The 23,037-nt window shown below is 40.6% G+C and overlaps 2 protein-coding genes across 2 annotated transcripts in view; one reads left to right on the plus strand and one right to left on the minus strand.

The window, feature by feature from the left end:
- The window catches only part of LOC118421512 (BTB/POZ domain-containing protein KCTD3-like), a 52,286-nt gene extending 36,389 nt beyond the window's left edge, over window positions 1-15,897 (minus strand). The window contains exons 1-2 of the mRNA XM_035828829.1: window positions 15,702-15,897; window positions 13,256-13,309 (exon numbers count right to left, since the gene is read on the minus strand). Of these exons, the coding sequence (XP_035684722.1) occupies window positions 13,256-13,309; window positions 15,702-15,757 (110 nt within the window). The 5' untranslated portion in view covers window positions 15,758-15,897. The remainder of the gene's footprint in view (window positions 1-13,255; window positions 13,310-15,701) is intronic.
- Window positions 15,898-16,068: 171 nt separating this feature from the next.
- On the plus strand, window positions 16,069-17,757 carry LOC118420824 (RCC1-like G exchanging factor-like protein). The gene has a single exon (XM_035827886.1). The coding sequence runs from the start codon at window positions 16,069-16,071 to the stop codon at window positions 17,488-17,490; it is 1,422 nt and encodes a 473-aa protein (XP_035683779.1). The 3' UTR covers window positions 17,491-17,757.
- Window positions 17,758-23,037: the final 5,280 nt, after the last annotated feature.

The raw sequence follows: 23,037 nt of genomic DNA on the forward strand, positions 1-23,037 counted from the left end.
GATACTGAACACCATTCACACTGAGACAGCTGCCCTTGGTGCTGGACACCATTCACACGGAGACAGCTGTCCCTGGTGCTGAACACCATTCACACTAAGAGAACTGTCCCTGGTGCTGAACACCATTCACACTGAGACAGCTGTCCCTGGTACTGAACACCATTCACACTGAGACAGCTGTCCCTGGTGCTGAACACCATTCACACTGAGACAGCTTTCCCTGGTGCTGAACACCATTCACACTGAGACAGCTGTCCCTGGTACTGAACACCATTTACACTGAGACAGCTGTCCCTGGTACTGAACACCATTTACACTGAGACAGCTGTCCCTGGTACTGAATACCATTCACACTGAGACAGCTGCCTTTAGTGCTGTACATGTAAAAAGTATATAAAAGAAAGAAAATATAAAAACATAAAGATTGTACAAAAACAAACATATTTGCCACTCTCATTGGTTCAACTGCTCATTGACACTCTCTTATTGGTTGAACTCCTAATTGATGCTCTCTGATTGGTTGAAGTGCTAATTGACACTCACTCATTGGCTGAATTGCTAATTATGATGCACAGTCAGGATCTGCCTATTCCTGTCTTCCTGTACACCCAAACTACACTTCTAGTCCTACTCTCAGGAAATTCATCTGGATGTGATGGCCATACGGTCCATCCGTCTTACTGAACATCACCTGGAATTGCACATTCATCATTCTCATCTCCCTGAGGGCTTCCTGTCTGAATCTGTAGCTTCCAATCAGAGGCTACATGCGTGTAAAGGAGCGGAAAATTCCATGATTGGAATCTTGACACACTTTAATGCCTGATGTGGGATTAGGTTAAGACTATTGATAGGAGAGAACAATACAGTTGGGATTGAAGGCATACATTTGCTCATTTCTGTCATTTGCGGAATGATGGATCTACTGTATTTGTGACCAGGATGTTATGTCATCAGTGAACGTGCACATTTCATTCGCGACTTGAGTAATTGCCTATTATGCATTCATCCGCAGAAACTTAGTGTTTGACAAGAAAACTTTTCCATGATTCTTATCGGCTACCAACCAATTTTTGCCTTTATTACTCTTTTCAGTTATGGATTCCGATGACAACACATTATGGAAGTAATTATAAAGAGTTACCACATGCTGTGGTGTATCGTGGTGCTTATTAAAGCTCTTGCGCCCTTGGGAAAGGCACTTAACACGACTTTCCTCACTCCATCTAGCTGTAAAATGGGTAGCTGACTTTCTTGGGGAGGTACAATGTACATGTACAAGGTGGTGGAAGGAGAGGGATGGGCTCTGCCTCCCAATACTGTACCCTAGACACAGTAGATAAATGGACTTACTCAGGTAGGACTGAAGATGGACTTACTGCCTAAATTGGTGTAAAGGGCTTACTCTGGATAATAGTCAACGAAAACCAACACCAACAATTTTCAAACATGGCAAAATGGGGTGGACTTACTCCGGGAGTAACTCCCCCTCTGACACAAGTAAGTCCACCTTCACTCTACATTCCTCTTTTAGGTCTAAGCTAAGGTTTACTGCCCCTACGGCCTGAAAAAAGGCGATGGGACTACAAGTTATCTTAAACTTTCATAGTTCACCTTACACATATAATATCTTTGACTTTACTCAATAGATAAAAGAATGGAAGACTCAAGCTTCAATTTCATTGTGACAGTCCAGTCCCAAGTACAATTTCACAACTTTACCACCACACGAGTGAAGCAATTCTCGTCCAAAATCGGAATAAAATTTTAAACACCCAACTGACGTAACTAGAGACACGCGTACCTTTTTTTGTACATCCATGACGACAATCTGACATGTACGCTAGACTTGCCCCTACTTACATTTGTATTATCAGTCCCCTAACCTGTGATCACCTAGTAATCATTTGTAGTCACACGTACACCTGCCCTATGACAGGAGATCTGCTTGTGAGTCCAGGCCTCAAGTTTGCCTTATCCATTCACCCCGCGACCCCACAGATCAGCACATATCCACCTCTCGGCTCCGCGCATCCTTTCCCAACTCCCGAGGGAAATCAACGCGCCACGCAGAAGTTCGGAGGGGGGCTTGCCCTTCCCATTTTTGCCGCCACACTCCAACAACGACGGCTATCGCCTCATCCTTAATATCACATTCGCCAGTGTCCGTGACGGCGGACATATTCTGCGGCGATATTCAATTTGACGTGCGGAGATGATCTTGGATCATAGTTCCCGCGCCCCTTGTTCTGGCGTATATAGCAGTATCTGATAAGGTTTGATGAGCAACTAGGGTTAGGTTGAGACAGGTCTTGATTTATTTTAATATCATATACAATAAATATAAAATAGCGAGTGCAAGGACTGGAAATTGAAAATGAAACTCAGGTCTGCACTCTACTCTCAAATATCTCTTTTGTAATGCAGCATACATCATGACAATGTACATGTACAATGTGCATGTAATGATTTCATAGTTACATCCTACACAAGATTTGTACAAACATTTAGTATTTGTACAAACAAGTATACTGCTTACATACAATCAGAACTCAAAATACATTTCTTGGTCAACTTGCACTGGACAAGTGCAGATGAGAAAAAATTCTTTGCACGAAAAGAAAATTACTTGCACCACCAAAAGAAGCCTTATATGTCTACTCCTTAAAATTTCTGTATTTCTGAGTAATTAATATTATTAGAAAGATCAGAACGATGGATTGTACACTTACATGGGTAATTATTTGTTTTTTTAATTAGCACATTTCATTGTTAACTTCAAACAGTGCATACAGCTGCTGCAGCAGTTTCATAATGAGATGAATTTATTTAGGCCCAAATACAGACAATCTTTACAACAGTTACTGGACAAAATTTATGGATTACTTCTGGACATTCTGAGTGACATCCATCACTCTTCTTCAGGGTGACTGGATTGGAAGAACAATTCAATACACAGTACATCTAACTGGAAAAACTCATAAGGATCGTAGACTCAGAAAACTTGTGACACTGTGTAAATCAATTATTGTAATGTAAATTAATTAAGCCAGTGAAACTTGATATCCAGAGCTAATTGAAGACGAATATCACTTTATGGTTGTATGTCCCAAGTATTCTGATATACATGTACAAAATTCGCTGTACACAAGGCTGTCATCTTATACACAAGGGTTTATCTCGATGGACCTGAAGTGCAAATTCAAATACATCATGACATGTGACAATCCCTGCATGACAGATATAGGAAAATATATCAAAGAAGGTTTAGACATTAGAAATTCCCCAAATGATTGTAAAAGCCTCCAATGATTGTAAGAAACTTATCCCATACTACAACTTCTGTATTAGTTAGATAAGCGTTAAGTTATAGAACTGTAGTTATGTAGATGCCATACTTTGTACCCCGTACAATTGTTGTGCAATAAAACTATAATATAATATAAACAGTTCTGTTCATTGAATGACACTACCCTTGTTCAACATGACTGGAAAGTGCTGCATTTTCGTGTCATGAACACTGTACAGCTCTCACTGTCAAGGCCGACTTCAATTTTATTGCAAGCTACAAGTAGTGACACTGGGAGGGTCTGGTATTGACCTACATTTACAACTGCACATGTATATGTACCAAGGGAGTATATATCCGTCTAATAGTATACCCTGACCTTCTTCTTGTCACGAAAGGACATCTAGTGGTTAGTTCTAAATATGATACAATCTACTACCGTATTTTCTTGAATAATATACGCACTTTGAAACCTTTCCAAATTTAAAAATGTGCCACATTACAAGTTGTTGCCAAAGATGGGGTGCGTACATTATTTGAGGTTATTGCATGGAAATATGGGAAAAGGACCTGGAATAGAGCATGGTGGTGCTACAGTTCAAGGAAGGATGCAAAACTATACAGTCATTGTTTTTGTGTGCAACATGTCTATCATAAAACAATTCATACGTTTGTACAAAATGTAGAAACAAGGACAGTGGGGGTTTATGTAGCCTGTGTTTACACAAGCTCTCGCCGGCTGGGCTTAATGACCCCCTCCCGGGAGGCGGCAATCTTAGGGCCGGCCGCTAGGGGCGCGATTTTAGTCAGGCTAGGGGTTTATGCAAAATGACTTCGGGAAAAGAAAACATAAATCTACCAAATTTCAAGATTAGTGAATTCGTCCATTTTACCTCGTTTTTTGTTAGATTTAGATTTTAGTTACATGTAGATGCATGGATTTGTTTGAGACATGCCCCGAATCAGGAGTGGGTATTTCAATTGGGGTGCGTATACGTACTTTATTCGTACTCCCGATGCAGAGGTTTGGCTCCAGCATTTTCAGGTGTTTTTATTGAGCTTTTTATTTTGTGCTGTTTTCTTTACGTCTTCATGTGAAACGTTTGGCCGGAAGACATAAAAAAAACAGCACAAAATAAAAAGCCTGATAAAAGCGCTTTGAATCATGTCAAATAAACAGCTGGAGCCAAACCTCTGCTTGGAGAGTACTTTACTCAAGAAAATATGGTAACACAAGTACTGAACCAGTTCCAGTGAACGGAGAACCAGCTACATTTTTGCTGATACCGTACTATAGAGGACAACGACACATGTCATGTGGGCAGCGTGTGTTTGTGTGTCCCACATAGTGCACATGCTACGGACAGCTGCCACCGCAAGGTCACTTTTATGACGGGACAGATTGCTGAGTTATCAGAATGCGAGCCGGTAGTTTAACGGCTGTCGGCTGACCTCGGATGTGCCTCGGACCATCGCTCATATCAGGAGCTGATTAATTGTCACGCAAGTCCGGAATGTCCCGGGGGATGACGATTTGTACAACGCCAGTGTGTGTGTACACTATGCTACGAACACCACCATCAGAAATTCAAACTTTTTTCCCTTTCAATATCTAAAAAAATCAATACATAAACATTTGTGTAACACTCCAAAATCATGTCTCTATTATGAACATGAACAAGGTATTATGAACATGTTTACACGACCAGTACTGGACCAGGCCTATAAGTCAAATCTAGAGAGAGTTCCTTGATTTGGTCAAGATACTGAAACTTAGGAGAAAGTAAAGAATTCACGGCACAATAGATTTGAATTTATCCCACTAATGCAAAACGTGTTCAATATCAGTGTAGTTGCTATATCATTCTGTGGATTTGTGAATGTGACTTGTGAGTAACTTGCTTGAAATTAGGGGTGCATGCTTTATTTGCAGTGCACACTTTAAGCAAGACAATTATGGGTCAGTTAACCCTTTCAAGACTTATGACACAGGCAGTGACACTGTAAATATCAGAGCAATTTTGTAATTATTATACCAAACTGAGTGTACATTAGGGACACATGTTCACTCAAACTTTCACCTAGTGAATGGTGCAATACTTACTGTGAATTCAGTTATTGCTGCAAGACTTCATTTTGTTACGGAACGAGAAATCTTTGTGTTACATTTATTTAGTAACTACATTCAAAAAGCATGTTTGTGGCAGAAAGGTGAAAAGGGAAAACTTCAAAAATAAAACCACCGTGAACATTTCAAGCTTTACAGTATTTCTAAAGTGTCTCCTTATACGGAAAATGGGCCAGTAATGTTCCCTCCCGTCTGTTAAAGTGCAGGGTAAATTGGTACCTGTGCCCGTGCCTGACACACGAACCACTTGTTGTAAGGCGGGGAGTGATGGATGGGCGCGAGACCCGCGGGCCGGGCGTGATTGATGCGTGCAGGGGCTGTATCGTGTTCAGGAACTGGATACGATTGGATGGTCGGCATTCCCGAAATAGTGTGTGATGAACCTGTATTTGTCACTCACGAGGGCGGTAATGACGCGTGGTGGCGTGGCCTGGCCACAGCGGAGGTTTACATAACCAACAGAAATGATTTATTTTTGTATCAGCTGACAGCGAGAGGACTTTATGATGTTTATCTTCTCAAAAATTGGAAACATTTTGTTTTTGCTTGCACCATTTTTCCAAAAAAATTTTTCCCTTTTTGAAGTTTTTCAGATTTACTTCTTCAAAGAACAGTTAATGACCTAGACCAGATGGATGTCACCATGGTTACTGGAAAAGTGACAGATACCCTGTGGAGCTTGGTTAAAATAATGTAGCAAGTAGCAAGACAGGGATAGAGGAGCTGGTCACCATTTAAGCATTGAGTAAAAATAAACAATGCAGTAGTTTTTTAGGCTATGCTACATTTGTATGTGAGGGTAATCTTTAAAAAATGCAGTTACATTTAGGATTATTCACTTCAATTATTAGCATTACAAAAAAACAACATTTTCTCCATCTGTAACACACCAAACTGACTTGCTTTGGCCTTTAATTTTAGTATTGAAAGTTAGAGCAAAAGTTTTTCCTCTGGACCAATGACAACTTCTATGTCCAACACGCCCATATATGGAAAACCGAGCAGCTGTCCATCATACCACTGATGTGTGTGTGTAAGAAATACCACGTAATATATCCAGAAGTATGTTCTTGCCACTATATATGCAAATACTTTAGTTCTAATCTTTCCCTGAAGTGTAACAGTGGTTCTTTGTCAGGAAACCCCGCTGTTTGATTGATGGCTAAAGCCTGCGTCTCTTATTAATGCTGAAATCTGTCAACAACTTGAACCTGTGGTTAGAAAACTTTCAAAAGTTGTTGAACTTGAAGAGATGGAAAGGGAAGATATATGCATGTACTGAATATACTGTCAATGTATTTAAATTTGCGCTGATTTAATCTTGTGGTAGGGAGAAAATGGGATGGTGTCAGAGTTCTGTACTAAATGTACTAGTCGTCAAAGACTCGTCATATACTGAGTGGTAGAAACACCAGCACCTTTGCAACAGCCAATCAGACTGCAAACTACATTTAGAAATTTTAGGTACAGGTACAGGTACATAGGTTTAGGTACAGGTCAGGACTACTACATGTACCTAAACCCCTGTTTGCTCAATCATCTGTAAGTTATAACTGTCTTTCTTAGTGAGAAATTGTCATCTTTGTATAAATATCTATAATAGATATTTCAATTCTTAATTTTCAACTGCAAGATTATCACAATTGTCATCTTTGATTTTGAATTTACTATACATATAGTCTCAAAAGTGGTGTTCCATAGTGATATAGTTTGTTTAGGTACACGTACAGGTACACAGATGTTTAGGTCCAGACCTGTACCTAAACAAGTTTAAAGGTATGGTACAGGTACGGGTATTTAGGTACACAGCCCTACCTACATGTGCCTGGGCAGTGAGTGTATCTTCACCATAACAGGTGTCTCCAACACATATTATGATAGTATTTTCAAGCGTATAGTACTTGCATAGATATGGCACATAGACAAGGTCGTAGGTAGGCAGAGGAAAGAACAAAAAATTTTGTTGTGTTCTCAGTATTAAAGCAGTCACCGCAAGAAAAGCTCAGTATAAAACCACCACGAACATTTCCATGTTAAATCAAAGTTCTTAGTTGCATACACAATGTATATGTTGTCATTTGACACCTTACAAAGTTTGCAAACATAGCTAGGGCTTCCCAGTTGGAACATTACGACCCTAATCTGTATGGACGGGACAACTGTTCAGCAAATACCACAACTGCACAGGCACACTCCTCACGACCTTGGCTTTAACCCCGCCACGCGGCTAAAATAAACATTATCGCTGGATATAGAATATGCAGGGCTCAAAATACCACCTGCATATGCAGGTTAGTGCAGGTAAAATTGGTGCTGTGCAGGTATTTCTGTGTCTACCTCAACCTAACCTGCACTGGTCCATGTACTGGGTTTTATAGGTATACCTATCCTATAATGTACAAAAATGTAGGTCGTATATGGATTTGTTTTCAGCTCCATTGACTGTTACCACCTATAGATTACAAAAGAAAAAAAATGGTTCCTGAAGAAATTTAGTATGATCCATACCTCCTAAATTCAGAGTGGTGCAGGTAAAATTTGTCTGGTGCAGGTAATTTCCAATGTTACCTACGCTAGTGCAGGTATGCAGAAAAAAAGTATTTTGAGCCCTGAATATGGCTGTAATCCAGGTGCGTTGATCCCATGTCATTTCCTCGTCATTGACTTTGTAATTTTCTGCATCAAGTGTTGATGCCGGTTCGCTCGAAGGGAATGCTCGAGCTCGTATTTGAGGTCGTGAGGAGAAGAGACGTCCGTATGTAATCCGGTATACCGCGTATTTTCTACTGCGGAACGGACTGTAGAATTCTAATGGGTGAGAATTGGGTGGGATAAAAATATATCTTCCTCGCAAATGTCCGTGACCTGAATTTTATGACAAGTCATGAATGCATCTGTACACAGACCAGACTGTGGCAATGAATCAAAAGTTTGTACTTGTTTTACTTTGGCGTGTGAGCATTTTCTTTGGGTGATTCCCTCTTAGTATATTGTCTTTTCTGTGTATTTCTTCAGAATCTGTTAAGTACTTTGACTGTTTTTAACAGATGGCATTAGGCTCGTACGTGCGTACATGTATGTGGATCAGTAATTGAATGAATGCTATATACAAATGCATGTACAATCATATATAGCCTACTTCCAGCCACAATAGCACCATAGTATCATGGTAAGCCTCCCCTGTATTTTCTTGATTATCAATACAGCATGCACTTTTAAAGCTTCTAAGAATTCCAACAACGTGCTTTAAGTTGATGCCAAAGTCAGGTGCATACTTAATTTGAGTTTATTTGAATAAAAAACTTACCAAGGTGAAAATGCATCATTCCTTGAAAACCAAAGTGTGCCACTAGGAGGCCCAAAATTGAACTTGACCGTCAGGTCAACAACAAATAACCATGTACCAAATATCATCACAATCCATCCAGAGGTTCTTAAGATATTCCGCCGGACTGTCCGGGACATGAACGCACACACACTTGCATACAGAGCAAAAACTATACCTCCATTTTTAAACTTATTTTTTGAAAGTACAACTTTGTCTTTTGATCAATTTGAAGTAGCCTTCTTTACACAGATGGAACTACTACTAACAGCAACCCTTTCTTTGAGATTCTGCAATCGTATCGTTTCATTGTAACTCAGCGTACGAAATCAAAGCAAACGATATCCGTGGCATTGAATCACGAGCTATCTTGATGCGGAATCTCAGCGAGATTGCTCATCAAGTTCCCTCTGATTGAATGTTATTGTGCGTACGACGCGCGATCACATCTACCGAGTTTCATCAAGCAAAGAACTTCTTTGGTCTGTTGTAATCCAGGCAAGCCATTTGAGAATCCCAGAAAAGTAACCTCTTGTTGCTTAGGAGGAATGGTAGGGGTTAGATGAGTCCATTGGCCTGATTGCCCGGGGCAAGACTTTTGTGATAGTGATGATCAGGCAAGCGCATGTCCTACCGCACTTGCCTGATCAGGCCAGTGCAATTTGGGTTGATATACTACTTTAGTAGCAGGCTTTTAGCTAGGATTTTATCATAGGGGGTCCAAATTTCTTGGTGAGTTGCGGTAAGTGATAAAGGTACATAGAGTAACTCAGTAGGGGGTTCAAGAATTTTAAGTTCAAATGGTACATTCTAAGGTATCCTAAGGGGCAAAATTACTGTCAGAGAGGTCACAGTAGAAAACTGTCTAAGGGTATCTGGTGCGTCCAATTTCTTGTTATTTTAAGAAAAGCGTGTCCAAATGATGCCATGACACATGCCTGACTAAAAGCCTGCAATCGGGCAAGCACATGTCCTGCCGTACTTCCCGATTGGACCAATGCAATTTGGGTTGACATTGGTATATTGGGCTGGATAAATTGCTCCTAAACGTAGTAGCCCGGCCCGTTTTGTAGCTAAAACATTATTACATGTACAAATGTACATGCTTTAAAGTAAAGTGCTTTCATTCTCAAAAAGAGGATTTTCTTGCTGCAGGTTTAAATTTGTTATCAAAATTTCAGGCAGGCTAGAAATGACCGTGTATTTGCCCAACAGGACCAGTATATTCTGGGAAACGTTTCCTACCCTGAATAGGCACAGAATTTTTTTTCACGTCAAAAGATGATAAATTAGATTAAAACTAGTGCTGCCTAATGAGACAAAGAAGTCAACTGATCTAGCAGTTTGATATATTTATAATTAGGAACTTATAAACTAATGATTTGAACTTTATAATGAAGCATAGATATAATAAATCTCTCTAGTTTAGGTCACATGTTTTCTTCGTCTCTGAATAAGACAATGTATAAATTATAATGTTACAGTAACACTTGTCAAAACTCAAACTCTAACTTTGTATAATCTGGAAGTGGAGAAGAAGAAACATTCATGTAGCCTTTTCTCACGATCAGCCAACATAACTTCATAAGTACTAACAAGTGCAGTACATGTACCTACATGCAATACCGGTAGTCCAATCAGGACCTTAAAATGACTTTCAAATGTATTCCCCTTTGAACATACATGTATAATGAAACAATCAAAATGCAGAGAACCCTAAATCAACTATCCTAATGTAATACATATGCAGCTCACACAGCACATGTTAGCCTGCACTTTACAAAAATTGCCTCTACTCAGGGAAACGTGGCCCATTATAAGTACCTCTGTAAATGTCCCTATAACATATAAGTACTTCATAAAGAGTGGGAGAGTGCCTATATGACCTGATAATTGCCACATCTGAAGCACTGTGACAGGTGTGTGGTGTGAAGATCGTACAATCATAACAAAATTATTCATATCTCTATCAGTATTACTATTAGATTTCATTTTACATTGATGAAGGTTAGACATCCAGATCCTGTTCAAAGTTTTTATCTTATTTTGAATTTTAAATTTCTGCCTTCAATTTGAGGATCTACATCTTTAGAAATAGAAGCAATAGAGTTTGCACAACAAAGTGATTTCCAAGATAACTACACAACGGTCAGTATGTACTTGTTTTTTGTATCATATCAAAGAAAATCAAAAGTTTAGCAGTGCTGGTATACTTCATCATTGGCCTGGGGCTCAAATTGCTACTTAAAACCACATACACATCAAATTGGAAGTGTGCACATATTTATAATCATCTATCAAACTTGCACATATGTTTATGCAAGTAGCTTTATACCCATCATCACCAGTAGGAATACCCAATAAATAATATGAAATTGTGAAAAAGTGTTTTCTTAAGGTAGGGTTTACAGAATTTAATTGCAATATTTGTCCTCCATATACCATACTGTACTTTGTACGTCACAATGTCCATGTACTTAACAGTATGAAGACTCTACAGGGTTGGACAAGTCCACTAGCCTAAGTTATTGTCCCAGGCAAGTGTAAGTGCTGTTCGGGCAAGTGCATGACCTACCCCACTTGCCCGATCGGGCAAGTAGGATTTTTCCATTGAGTGAGATTTTATACTTGTTACCTTCTACAGTCATGACATCAAGACATGGTCAACATTGAAAAATAAACTTTAAGGCAATAATAAGAATTCCATTGCTGGAAGTGACAATGCATATAATTATAAAAGTGACCGTCATTTGAATTTTGGGCAAGTAAAAAGTTGGTTCGGGCAAGTAAATCTTTTATGTGCTTGCCCAATAGGACAAATGAATTAATAGAAAACTTGTCCAACCCTGCTCTACTTATAAAGTTGAACTATTCTTAGATAGTACTTATAGTACAGTAACTTTAACAAAGATAACATTTGTACATTCCATTTCTACCACACTAAATATGTTATGCAAGTAATTTTTTTCTGTACTGTACTTAAGTACATGTACATTCTTCTCATCTGCACATGTATACATTTAAATTTTAAAACACAATGACATAATGTAATTTGAGCCTTGCTTATTGGAAAAGTACTGTTATCCAGAGTAATGTCTTTAATTCTAATGAAATAGTACTGTAAATGGCACTTAATCTTAACAACTATAGCAGGAATTATTATGACAAAGGCACATAATCAAAATAATCAAAATAGGTCGAACAGGTAATTTGTACTGGTTTATGATTTATGTACACATGTACTGTAGGTCCCCTACTACACCAACAACAACCATTTTTAAACTTCAACTGTCAAGGTCATGGTATCCTTGAACTGCGTCCCTGTCCCCACTGCCCCTCCCAGAGGGCGGGTTTGCACGTGCCCGGCGGAGACCGTTCCGAAATTTCCCGCGCCCTCCGCGATAACCACATGGCATGCGCTGGCGGCACACCTTGTCACGAGGGGCTATTTCTGAATTCGTAATTTCTCTTCGCAAAGGTCGACGTCCTTTAGGAACGTTTGGCGCAAAACCAAGTTCCGTCAGGGACGGGAGCCGAGGAGGGATGACGCTCATATTTCCCACGACCCCGCCATAAATAGCGTAGGTATTCCATTGACCACTGTGACCAAAACAACATGTCCATAACGTGACAAGCTAACTCAGGGTCGCGGGCGAGGGGTATCGGGTGACGCATTTTCGACATCATCGCTGTAAACCATTCCCGTGTTTACAGTGTTGGGTGCCGTGATAAGATACGCTGCAGCGGTGATCTCATTTGCATAATGGGGAGGACCACAACTTGATAAGCTCCTCAGGGGGGACCCGAGGCTCTTACCAGAAGTAAACACCCTCCCTCCAGTTCTGATCCAAGTTTTATACATTGTATGTAAAAAGTCTACTCAGTATACTCCTATGTTATCTCTAGCTATGTAGAAATTTTGTGTACATGTAGATGTACACAGGTTTAGGTACAGGTTTTGGTCCTCTTTTAGGACCTGCAACTGTAACTAAACAAGTTTAATAAATCAATCTGTATCCATCATCCAACTGTCTTTATTACTGTGATGAGGATCCACAGATTTGAGTCTTGATACAACTCTTGGCAAAGTTATCTTGATCTGCAAGTTTATCACAGTTGTTATCAATGATTTGGGATCTACTTATCTGATCATGAAGTCTTAAAAAAAGTGGTGTCCATAAGTGCTTTAGTTTTTGCAAATACATTTTTGTACAGTTTGTTTGTACAGATACACCAGATGTACAGGTCTGGACCAAAGTGCTTGAAGTACATAAATTATGCAGTTTTCCTTACTTCTTGTCCTAAATTTTCACAGTGCAATTCCGTGTCATATTTGAGGAGAGTCACACCTCAAAAAGAGTGGGGGCTGTCCCTGAGTGGATAAAATAAATCTGTCTAGAAATGCAGCTTGTAGTTGTACTGTTCAGCTTTTAACCTGGTGTGGTACACCAGTGGTTTCCTGTCCGAGTATGCAATACAAACAAAAACAAACAAACAAACAAACAACTCTCACCTGCAGAAGAAAGAGTCAGGAATCCACATCAGGGTCTGCTTGGAGGTTGAAAACCTAAAAAGAGGAAAAGCAGAAGAGTGGTCAATTACTCTATTTTGCTTATTTTGAGAAAGAGAGAGAGGGGGCGAGAGGGAGAGAGAGGGAAAGAGAGAGAGAAAGAGAGAGCTTTGGTAGAGACTAGTTAGAGCCAGGGACCACTTACTAGTAGCCTTTAATAATAATAGTTTGCTCTCACTCAGCTCTCACTCCCAGTCTCAGTAAGATTGGATTACTGTCAAACTTGTCTAAGAGGACCCCCCAGGGGACCAAGACACTAGTAATCTGGTCATCTTAAACAACTGGTCTTCTTATAAAAAAGGGGAGTGACAACTGATCTGATGAGCATGCATCAAATTGTGTTTGTACAAAGACGTTACAAAACATGTGCCATACAAAGAAATATAAGAAATCAGACACTTAATAAATATGCTATAGAATGCTTCTAAAGCCAATTTCAAGAACATGATGGGACAAAACAAAAGTAATGTATTGTTTAGTATATTACCATACATAATTTGTGTGCTTACTAGTAGTAGTCACCTGTTCAACCTTCTTGACCATTTCGATTTTATAATGAAGGCAAATTTTTTGCCACTTTTTTATTACTGAATTTCAGACACAATTATTTTTTCCTGAATCTGATGAACAGTTTGTTACTTACATCTATGGGGAAAAAACATGAAACCTTATACTGAGACACTCACTTATCACTATCCTGTGAATGATTATTATGGAAATAGGTAATATGCATTAGCATTACAGTGATTAGGCTTAAGGTGTTAACCCCAATCAGTAATCACTGTGTAATGCATAATGACCATTTACAAGTACAGGGGTGCCTAAGCATTTGCACGAATGAAATTCGTACGAATATTATGTGATACACACGAATCACTATGCGAAAACGCACGAATATTATGAAATTCGCACGAATCACTATGCAAAAACGCACAAATATTATGAAATTCGTACGAACCACTATGTGATTCACACGAACCTTATGAGATTTGCACGATCCTTATGCGAAATTGCGCAACCACTGCCGGGGTCACGTGACAGATGGAGCGGGATTTTCAAGATGGTGGCTTTGATCGGCGGCGACGGAAAATACGATGTAACACGCCTAAATGAAGCAAAACAGTAGCTCACAGGCTATCAAATACATCTTTGCGACGGTAAATGTCAATTCCATGCCTTGAAATATAAATATCACGGGTAGAAACGCTCAAAATCATGCCTCCTCCCAGCCGCCGTTTTTGCATAAGGATCGTGCAAATCTCATAAGGTTCGTGTGAATCACATAGTGGTTCGTACGAATTTCATAATATTCGTGCGTTTTTGCATAGTGATTCGTGCGAATTTTATAATATTCGTGCGTTTTCGCATAGTGATTCGTGTGTATCACATAATATTCGTACGAATTTCATAGAGTTCGTGCAAATGCTTAGGCACCCCTGAAGTAGGTGTGAAGGTTTCACTATGTGCCCTGAGAGTCTTTATTCTGTCAATATTTTCCAAAATGCACACCCCTTTTGTAGAAATCTGAAATGTCATACTGCGCTACCCCTGGTGTTAGTCTGGCTTAACTGTGTTTGGCCCAGACACTAAAGGTCCTGGGTTCTAATCACCTGACATGCTCATTGATGTTGGCATTGGAAATGGCACTTTACAAAAATTTCCTTACTTCACTCAGGTGCAAATGAGTACCTAACTGCCATTAGGAAAGTCCCTCGGATAGGACGTAAACCAGAGGCTTTGAGTTTAAGGACTGCCACACCACGATTCGAGCATGTAAACTAAAAGAATTTTAACCCACCACACTTGTCAAAATGTGTAGGGGTCCTTTCTGGTGTGAGTGGCGGTATACAGCTTGATCCCTGCTATAAGGCAAGCTATATAATATCCTTGCATCATGTTTAATCAAGTTAATTTCCAATCATGTTATATAGACTGACTGATAGTAGTATATAGTTCATTGAGTAATAATATCCATGATCGTCACTTGTAATCCGGAACTGTTGTATTTTAAGTGTGATATGTGACATGAGCACTTTAAACGTGTTGGGTGACACATCTTTTGAAAAAGTGCTCCTTCAAAACGTGCAAAAATACTCATTATGAGTGTAAAGGAACACAGGAAGAGGCCAAAGCCATACATCTGCTTGGAAATTATAGCGGGTCACCAAAAATTATTCTGTGACTGTAGTTGTTTTATGTCTAAAAAAATACAAAAATAAGATATAATGTGATATAATTCTTGTCTACAATGAAGCTCATTCGATTTTAATAAGATAGACCTATTAAACAATCTCAAGTTCGCGAAGGGGCCAAAAATAATTTTTTTCAGCCGAACCAAAACTATGCCCCCCTCCCACACCTATGTGATATTTCGCGGAGACAAACTCACCTTGTACCGCCGACATTCAGGTGGATGATGTCCCCCGGACACGGCAGGGGATCCATGCTACCAAACAGGGCAAAATACAGCTTGCTGTGTTACATGGAGAAACTTAAAAGCGTGTAAAAATCCCAATATTACCAGGGAAAATATCGGAAGAACGAAAGGATGACTGCAATCCTGCGCGGTGACCCGACAAATATAACCACTCCGCGCAGCCCCAAATCACCATCTCTGATTGGTCAAATTGGTGCATTACGTAATTTGAGGTCATCCAAGATGGCTGCGCACATGGTTTTTAAAATTTCCACGCATTACTCTAAATCTTGAGGCAATTTTGACAATAACTCGAAGGTGGGAATAGATTTTGAGGACCATGGCTTTGATACAGGGTCTTCATAACCTGGGGAAGATGACCCCGCTAGTTTTTAAGAAGCACTTAGAAAGAAACGTGGTGTTTAAGTGTAGAAGACATGTACATAGCTCCTGTGCTCTGACAGCCAAACTCAAGGATCCACCAAGTGTGAAGAAACCTCCAGATGGCCTCCCGGTCTTCCAGTACATCGGGAAGCAAACCAAGAGGGTGAACAAGGTCTTCGTCTGGGGAAACGCGGCAACGGGCGCGTTGGGCATCCCCGACTTTCTCGACCCACCTCCGAGAAAACATCCCAGGATGCAACAGAGCGTGCCTTACTGCTTGCAAGACTTTTCGCAAGAAGCGCGGACCGCCTCTTGCGGGTATGGTTTCACCGTTCTCACGAGTTCGAAAGAGAAGGGGAAGGTGTGGGGTACGGGTGTGAACACGGAATCGCAGCTAGGGCTACAGAAGGCTGTTAGAACTACCCACGAAGGCGCGAGAACTGTTATCTTAGACTATGTGATCGCGCCTGCACCCGTCGACCTGCCTCTGACGAACCCTCAGGAGACCCAGGTGCTTCAGGTGGCCTGCGGTCGGGCGCACACCTTGATCTTGACTGACGGAGAAGGCGTGTTTTCCCTCGGGAACAACGCGTACGGCCAGTGCGGCCGTCCCGTGGTGGAAAACGAAGAATACAGAGGCAGCTCGCAAGTCAACAGGGTTAGGATAGACGGAAAAGTGAAACAGATGGCCGCAGGACTTGACCACAGCTTGTTTCTGACAGAAGAAGGTGAGGTTTACAGCTGTGGATGGGGTGCTGACGGTCAGACAGGCCTGGGACACTACAAGAGCGAGCACCGACCTACCAAACTCCTTGGTGACATCGAGGGAGAAAAAATCACGCAGGTCGCAACTTTTGCCGACTGCTGCCTCGCTGTGTCCGAGAAGGGGGACCTTTTTGGCTGGGGGAACTCGGAATACAACCAACTCGCATCGGTAACGGAGACTACGCAGGTTAACGTACCAAGGCTCTTGCCGTTCGACTACGTCGGGAAAGCAGTACAGGTAGCGGTAGGGGGGACGATATGTGCCGTTCTAAACGACCAGGGTCAGGTGTATGTATGGGGTTACGGGATACTCGGCAAAGGTCCCAACTTGGAGGAGACCCCCATCCCTGAGCAGCTACCGGAGGCGCTGTTCGGACAGAACGATTTCAGTCCTGACGTCGCGGTGAAAGAGATAAAGTCGGGACTGAACAGTTTCGCGGCAGTTACGACGAGCGGGGACTTGTACACGTGGGGGGTGAACAAATACGGGTGTCTGGGACTAGGACACCTGAACGATCAGTACTTCCCGTGGAGAGTTTCCTTACCCGGAAATGTCATTACCGTAGACTGTGGGGTGGATCATATGGTTGCTGTCATCAAGTCACTTTTGTAAGATGTGATTAAAAGCACAGAGTAATTCATCCTGTTGTCATCTTATTACACATTTACAGCTAGTAGGTATGCATCTGAGTAATGAAGCTGTTATAATGTACTCAAGTCACCTCCATTTTACATCCCTTTGTAAAGACAGTGCAACTCTAACCAGGATAACATTCCTCCTAAATTAAACTGGGGTCTCACAGTTACCAACTACTAGTAATATTGAAACCAGAATCTTCACTACCAACTGAGCTATATGGACATCCCATGAATGAGACAAACAGTAAATGTTATACTAAGAGAATAAAGAGACTCAACACAACTTTATTTTCACCGACGTTTCTTTGACCGTCTGTTACCTTCCTCGGGGCAATTCTGACTGGTTCGCATAATATGTGTTTCTGCTTACAAATGCGGTCACAAGTGATAAGCAGCGACACATATTGTAATGGTACAAAGTGAACCAGTCAGAATTGCCCTGAAGAAGGTTACAGATGTTCTCCGAAACGTCTGTGAAAATGTGGTTGTGCCTCTTTATTCAGTGACATACCAACTCGATGAAATTGATCATCATGAAACTATTCACATAAGTAAATGTTATACTTATTTCCTGTTCTTTGATTATCTGACTAAGTCTCAAGGACTTAAGATATAGATATGTATATCATATACATGTATATGCTGTACAATTTATATATGAACAGCCTCACTGGCTTTATTGCCTTGTAATTCAGAATAAAATTCAGCTACTGATATCAGTTTTAAGTGCTATTCATATATAATCATGAAAGTTCATCTTTCTTGTAAAATTGTATAGTGCTCCCATATGTGAGGGTCTCTGTGAACTGTGTGTTAATCATTTGTTCACCATTTCTGGTGACTTAGTGTAATGAAGGCAAAACTTCTTTTATTTGCACTCTCCCTGGGTTGAGCTGTGTGGTTCCCAGAGAATGTTATCCATATAATAGAACCAACATGGCCTAAGGATAAAAGACATGAAGACAAAAATTATGAAGCAGTGCATTTCATTCATTGTAATGGTAACGCCAACATTGCCGCTAGTTTTATATTTATCAGTAGTTCTTATATATTCCTAAGAACTACTAGTAGGTTCCTCGAACACAGGAGGCCAAGTTCAACATCATCCAACGTGTGTCAGCGCATCCACAGTGAGTTCCCAGTTTCACCCTAAGGAGGCCAGAGGATTGTTTTAAAAATGGTGAGTTCTAATTCTTGTGTTAATCCTTTTCCACAAAGTAATATACTTACTTAAACTTAAAGGAGCCCAAAATTAAGCTCCAGGTAGTAATATTTATAGGAAAGATAAATAATAATTCTAGGAAAAAGCCACCCAAAAATATTCACGATAAAGGATATGGCTATACGTATAGCCACTATAGGGAATGCATGGATAGAGTCTGCATGGGGTTTGTGAGTATCACGTTTTCAAAACAGTGGTACCCATTGTGTGATTCACCAAAAGTGGTATTGTTCATAAAGGCGGCTAACAATAACGGTTTTCATTGATACATAATCTATTGGGGGGAAACACACTGCTGAAGTTTAGCGCTCCTCTATGTGAGGAAAAAATACAAACACACAGACGCACCCAATTGACCCATTCAATTGTTGACTCATGTCCTTAAGTAGAAGATCCTTTTACAAATCCCCTCTCTCTCATTTTGAAGCCATTCCCTGATTAGCTACCAATTTAGGTTTTGTAATGGAATGACCGATAGCAAAACAGCTATCAATCTTCTCTTTATGTACGTTTTATGTCAAAATACGCATATACGTCCATCTGTTCAGATGACGTTGTATGCTATCTTATCAGTCGTTTTGATAACAGTTTCAAAATTGATCCGTATACAAGGTGTGTGTGTGTGTGTGGCGTAGCGTACGGTGTTTGGCTCAAAACTTCGAGGGCCTGGTTTAGAGTCCTATGATATGCTCCGACGTTGCGCCCTCGGGAAAAGGTGCACTCTCACTGCACTTGCGTAAAGCTTGCGTCACTACAGGGTTCGTTCACTGCGTCACTGTTTTGTCATTGTTAATATAATTTAGATATTACGTAACACGTAAAATTATGACTTAGGAGACGGGCGACGCGCCTGCCCTGTACAGCCTGAACGTTTTCAGAAATATGTGGCGGACGTGGCCTCCCATAAAAACGCACGGACAAATTGCACGTACGGCGGGTTGTGCCCTTAGTTTAAAGGCAGTCAACACAAATTTCCTCACTTCACTCAGGCCAAAATGAATATTTCAAACCTTTTGTTGTAGGATAGGACGTTAAATGGAGGTCCCGTTTCTGTTTGAGGAGAGCCACACTTCAAGTATGTAAAAGAACCCACCTCACTTAATCATCGGGAAAAAAAAGGCATGCGTCCTTCCTCGTGTTAGGCTTAGACCTTTGTCACATTTCCAAACCGGGGCCCGGCCGGGATGTTTTAAGAAACGAAAAATCAAATTGTATACCTAGAAATATACACATATTATGCCCATGTATCTTATTTTGACATTTTGTGTATTTTGATGTCTACAATATAATTCTTTTCGCTCCCGAAAGCTGCCCGGCCCGGCCCCGTTTTGGAAATGTGACCTAAGCGGATCAAATAAATCTAATCATTCTTTTTTAGGTATCCCCTACTTCTATTGGTGGCCCTTTCGAATCTCAATGCCTACGGGCACTACTTCTTGTACATATTCATCACAACAGTGTAATTAAGTGCTATCCCAGTGTGAGAGTATAACAACAATAATGACACCGACCCTTTTAGAGTATAGCCAAATGGTACCAGACTGTGTATAGGATCTATGTGTCAATCCAGATAACCCAATTACCCATCCGCACAAGGCTACAAGAAGAAGCGGCTCCATAACCGTAAAAACTGGCCCATCTAATCGTAAAATACTTCGCAGAGAGATTAAACCAGTGGAGGCTTTCAATGGATTTCTTTGATCACTCGGTGCATTAGCGAATCCGATTGTTGATGTAGATGAAGTCCCTAAAGATCATTTCGATGGTCAACGTTCTATTAAGGAACTTTTTTTTCTTTCATTCTACTTCTACATGACCTCGTATGATCCTTCCTGATGCGTTTCAGTATAGGCGACGGCCTCATTGAAAAGTTTGATTATAGCAGCTAAATGTGTTCAACCGGAAAAACTGTTTAATGTATTGGACCGGAAATTGAAAATAAGCTTACTTGCACATTTTCATCGCCGTATAAGATGAACTAACTAGTGGCCTTGACATAGCTTTATCTGACGTTTCGTTTGTAATTATAATTTTCCTCTTTTTCACTTCCACTGCATACACATGCGCACAAATCATATGTGCGCATACTAGTAGCACAATAAACTCATCTACAGTGTAGCTTAGGTCCGTTTTAAAGTCCTGTAATCAAACACGTGCACACAACTTGTCGATTGATAAAGTCCGCTACAAGTCTTGGGAATTTCCCTTGTCATCGATCAAGTAACAACTAAGAAGGCGTGACAAGGAACGAAAGGACACTGACAACATCCCCTCCCCCTGTCCACCCCCACCCCCCTCGGGACATTCCTTACCGCTCTCAGAGGGCCCCACTTATCTTGACACACGAGAAGCACCACATGTTTTATTTACCAACAGCTGGTCTTAAGTTGGACAGCTGAAACGACACTGATCTCTCATCCCTGGTATAGTGATCTACTGCGTGACAACGCAAACTACAACTTACGTATGATGGAATGGACATGTGGCAATTTTAGGTCCGGGCTGCCACGAGTAATTACCTCCATGAAAAATGGCACACCAATTTTCGTCGGTTTCCAAGAAAGCGAAAAGTTTTCTACAATATTGTGAATCGTACAAAGGTATAGTGATCGACTGCGTGACAACATAAGCTATAGCCTTCGTATGACGGAATGGACATGTGGTAATTTTGGGTCGGATGCCACGAGTTATTACCTCCATGAAAAATGGCACACCAATTTTCGTCCGTTTCCAAGAAAACGAAAAGTTTTCCACAATATTGTGAATCTTATAAAGGTATAGTGATATGCTGCGTGACAACACAAACTATAGCCTGCGTATGATGGAATGGACATGCATGTGGTAATTTTGGGTCGGATGCGACGAGTTATTACCTCCATGAAAATTGGCACATCAAGTTTCTTCCGTTTCCAAGAAAACGAAAAGTTTTCCACAATTTTGTGAATCGTACAAAGGTATAGTGATCTACTGAGTGACAACACAAACTTTAGTCTACGTATGACGGAATGGACATGTGGTAATTTTGGGTAGGATGCCACGAGTAATTACCTCCATGAAAAATGGCACTACGTTTTTCGTTCGTTTTTAAGAAAAGAAAAAATTACGATACTGTGAATCGTACAAAGCATCTGCAACAACAAAAAAAATGCAAAAATGCCATGGGTTGAAAAAAGAAAATATCGGCAAACGGATACGAATGCAACGTTAGAATGTTAATGTAGAAAGTAATTTCCAAAGTCAAAGAGTTAAAGAAAAAGTGAAAGAACAAAAATGAAGAATCTATTGTTCGTCATACCATGACCTTACTGAAAATCAAACTTCACCGCTTATATATCTACAAAACAAAACGAAAACCATGGTACTTTTCAGACGTGACAACCTATCAGGTTGTTATAGGATGGCAAGCAAAAGCGAACGATACACGTACTAACATATCCTGTTCCTGCATTAGCCGAGATACTTGTACAGTACGCTCCAAGCAGAGTTTAGGTTCGAACTTACGATGAAGTTTTTCCTTATTATATATGCAAATTAAGCCCAAATCTGCATAATTTTCACTTCGTTATGTGTATCTCTGCCAATTATGGAAGTAATTAAAAACGGTCTCCATTGAAGAGATGGCTCCATTAGTTTGAGTTCCTCACTTGTGAAATACGGCAACTCTACGGCGTAGATCTGAAACCCGAAATGTCACATCGTATCAGGAGGATCATCCGTCTTGTAGGGGCGCGGTGCAGTTGCCAAGGTGCCACACACAAGAGTCTGAGGCACGACTAGGTCCATACACTGTTTAACGTACACAACGTACAACATGTTCAGTGCAGTTACATTGGGCACACGTGCGTACTTAAGATGGTATCTCACTGCACTTGGGCACACGTGCGGCATTGCGGGGTTCGTAGAGGACTCGACGAATTTTAGTGATAAGAAACTAATTTTCTTACGTTTTGTGTATTTTGTTGTCTTCCAAGTCATACGTATGTATTACGCAATATCTAGATTACTCAACGAATTTCAGAGGTAAAGAACAATTTTCTTACGTTTTGTGCATTTTGTTGTCTTCTAAGTCATAGTTTAACGTATTACGCAATATCTTAAATGAACAAAAAATCGGCGAAAATAACACAACAGTGCCGCAGTAGACAAACCATGCAGTACCGCACCGGTGCCTCAAGTGCAGTGAGATACCACCTTAACGTACAACAGTGCAGTCACGTGCACACTAATCCACAGTGTGATCAAAGAAATCCATCGAAAGCCTCCACTGGTTCATCTCTGTGTGAAGTATTTTACGATTAG

The sequence above is a fragment of the Branchiostoma floridae genome, chromosome 1 (assembly GCF_000003815.2).
Source record: "Branchiostoma floridae strain S238N-H82 chromosome 1, Bfl_VNyyK, whole genome shotgun sequence".
Classification (NCBI taxonomy): Eukaryota; Metazoa; Chordata; class Leptocardii; order Amphioxiformes; family Branchiostomatidae; genus Branchiostoma; species Branchiostoma floridae.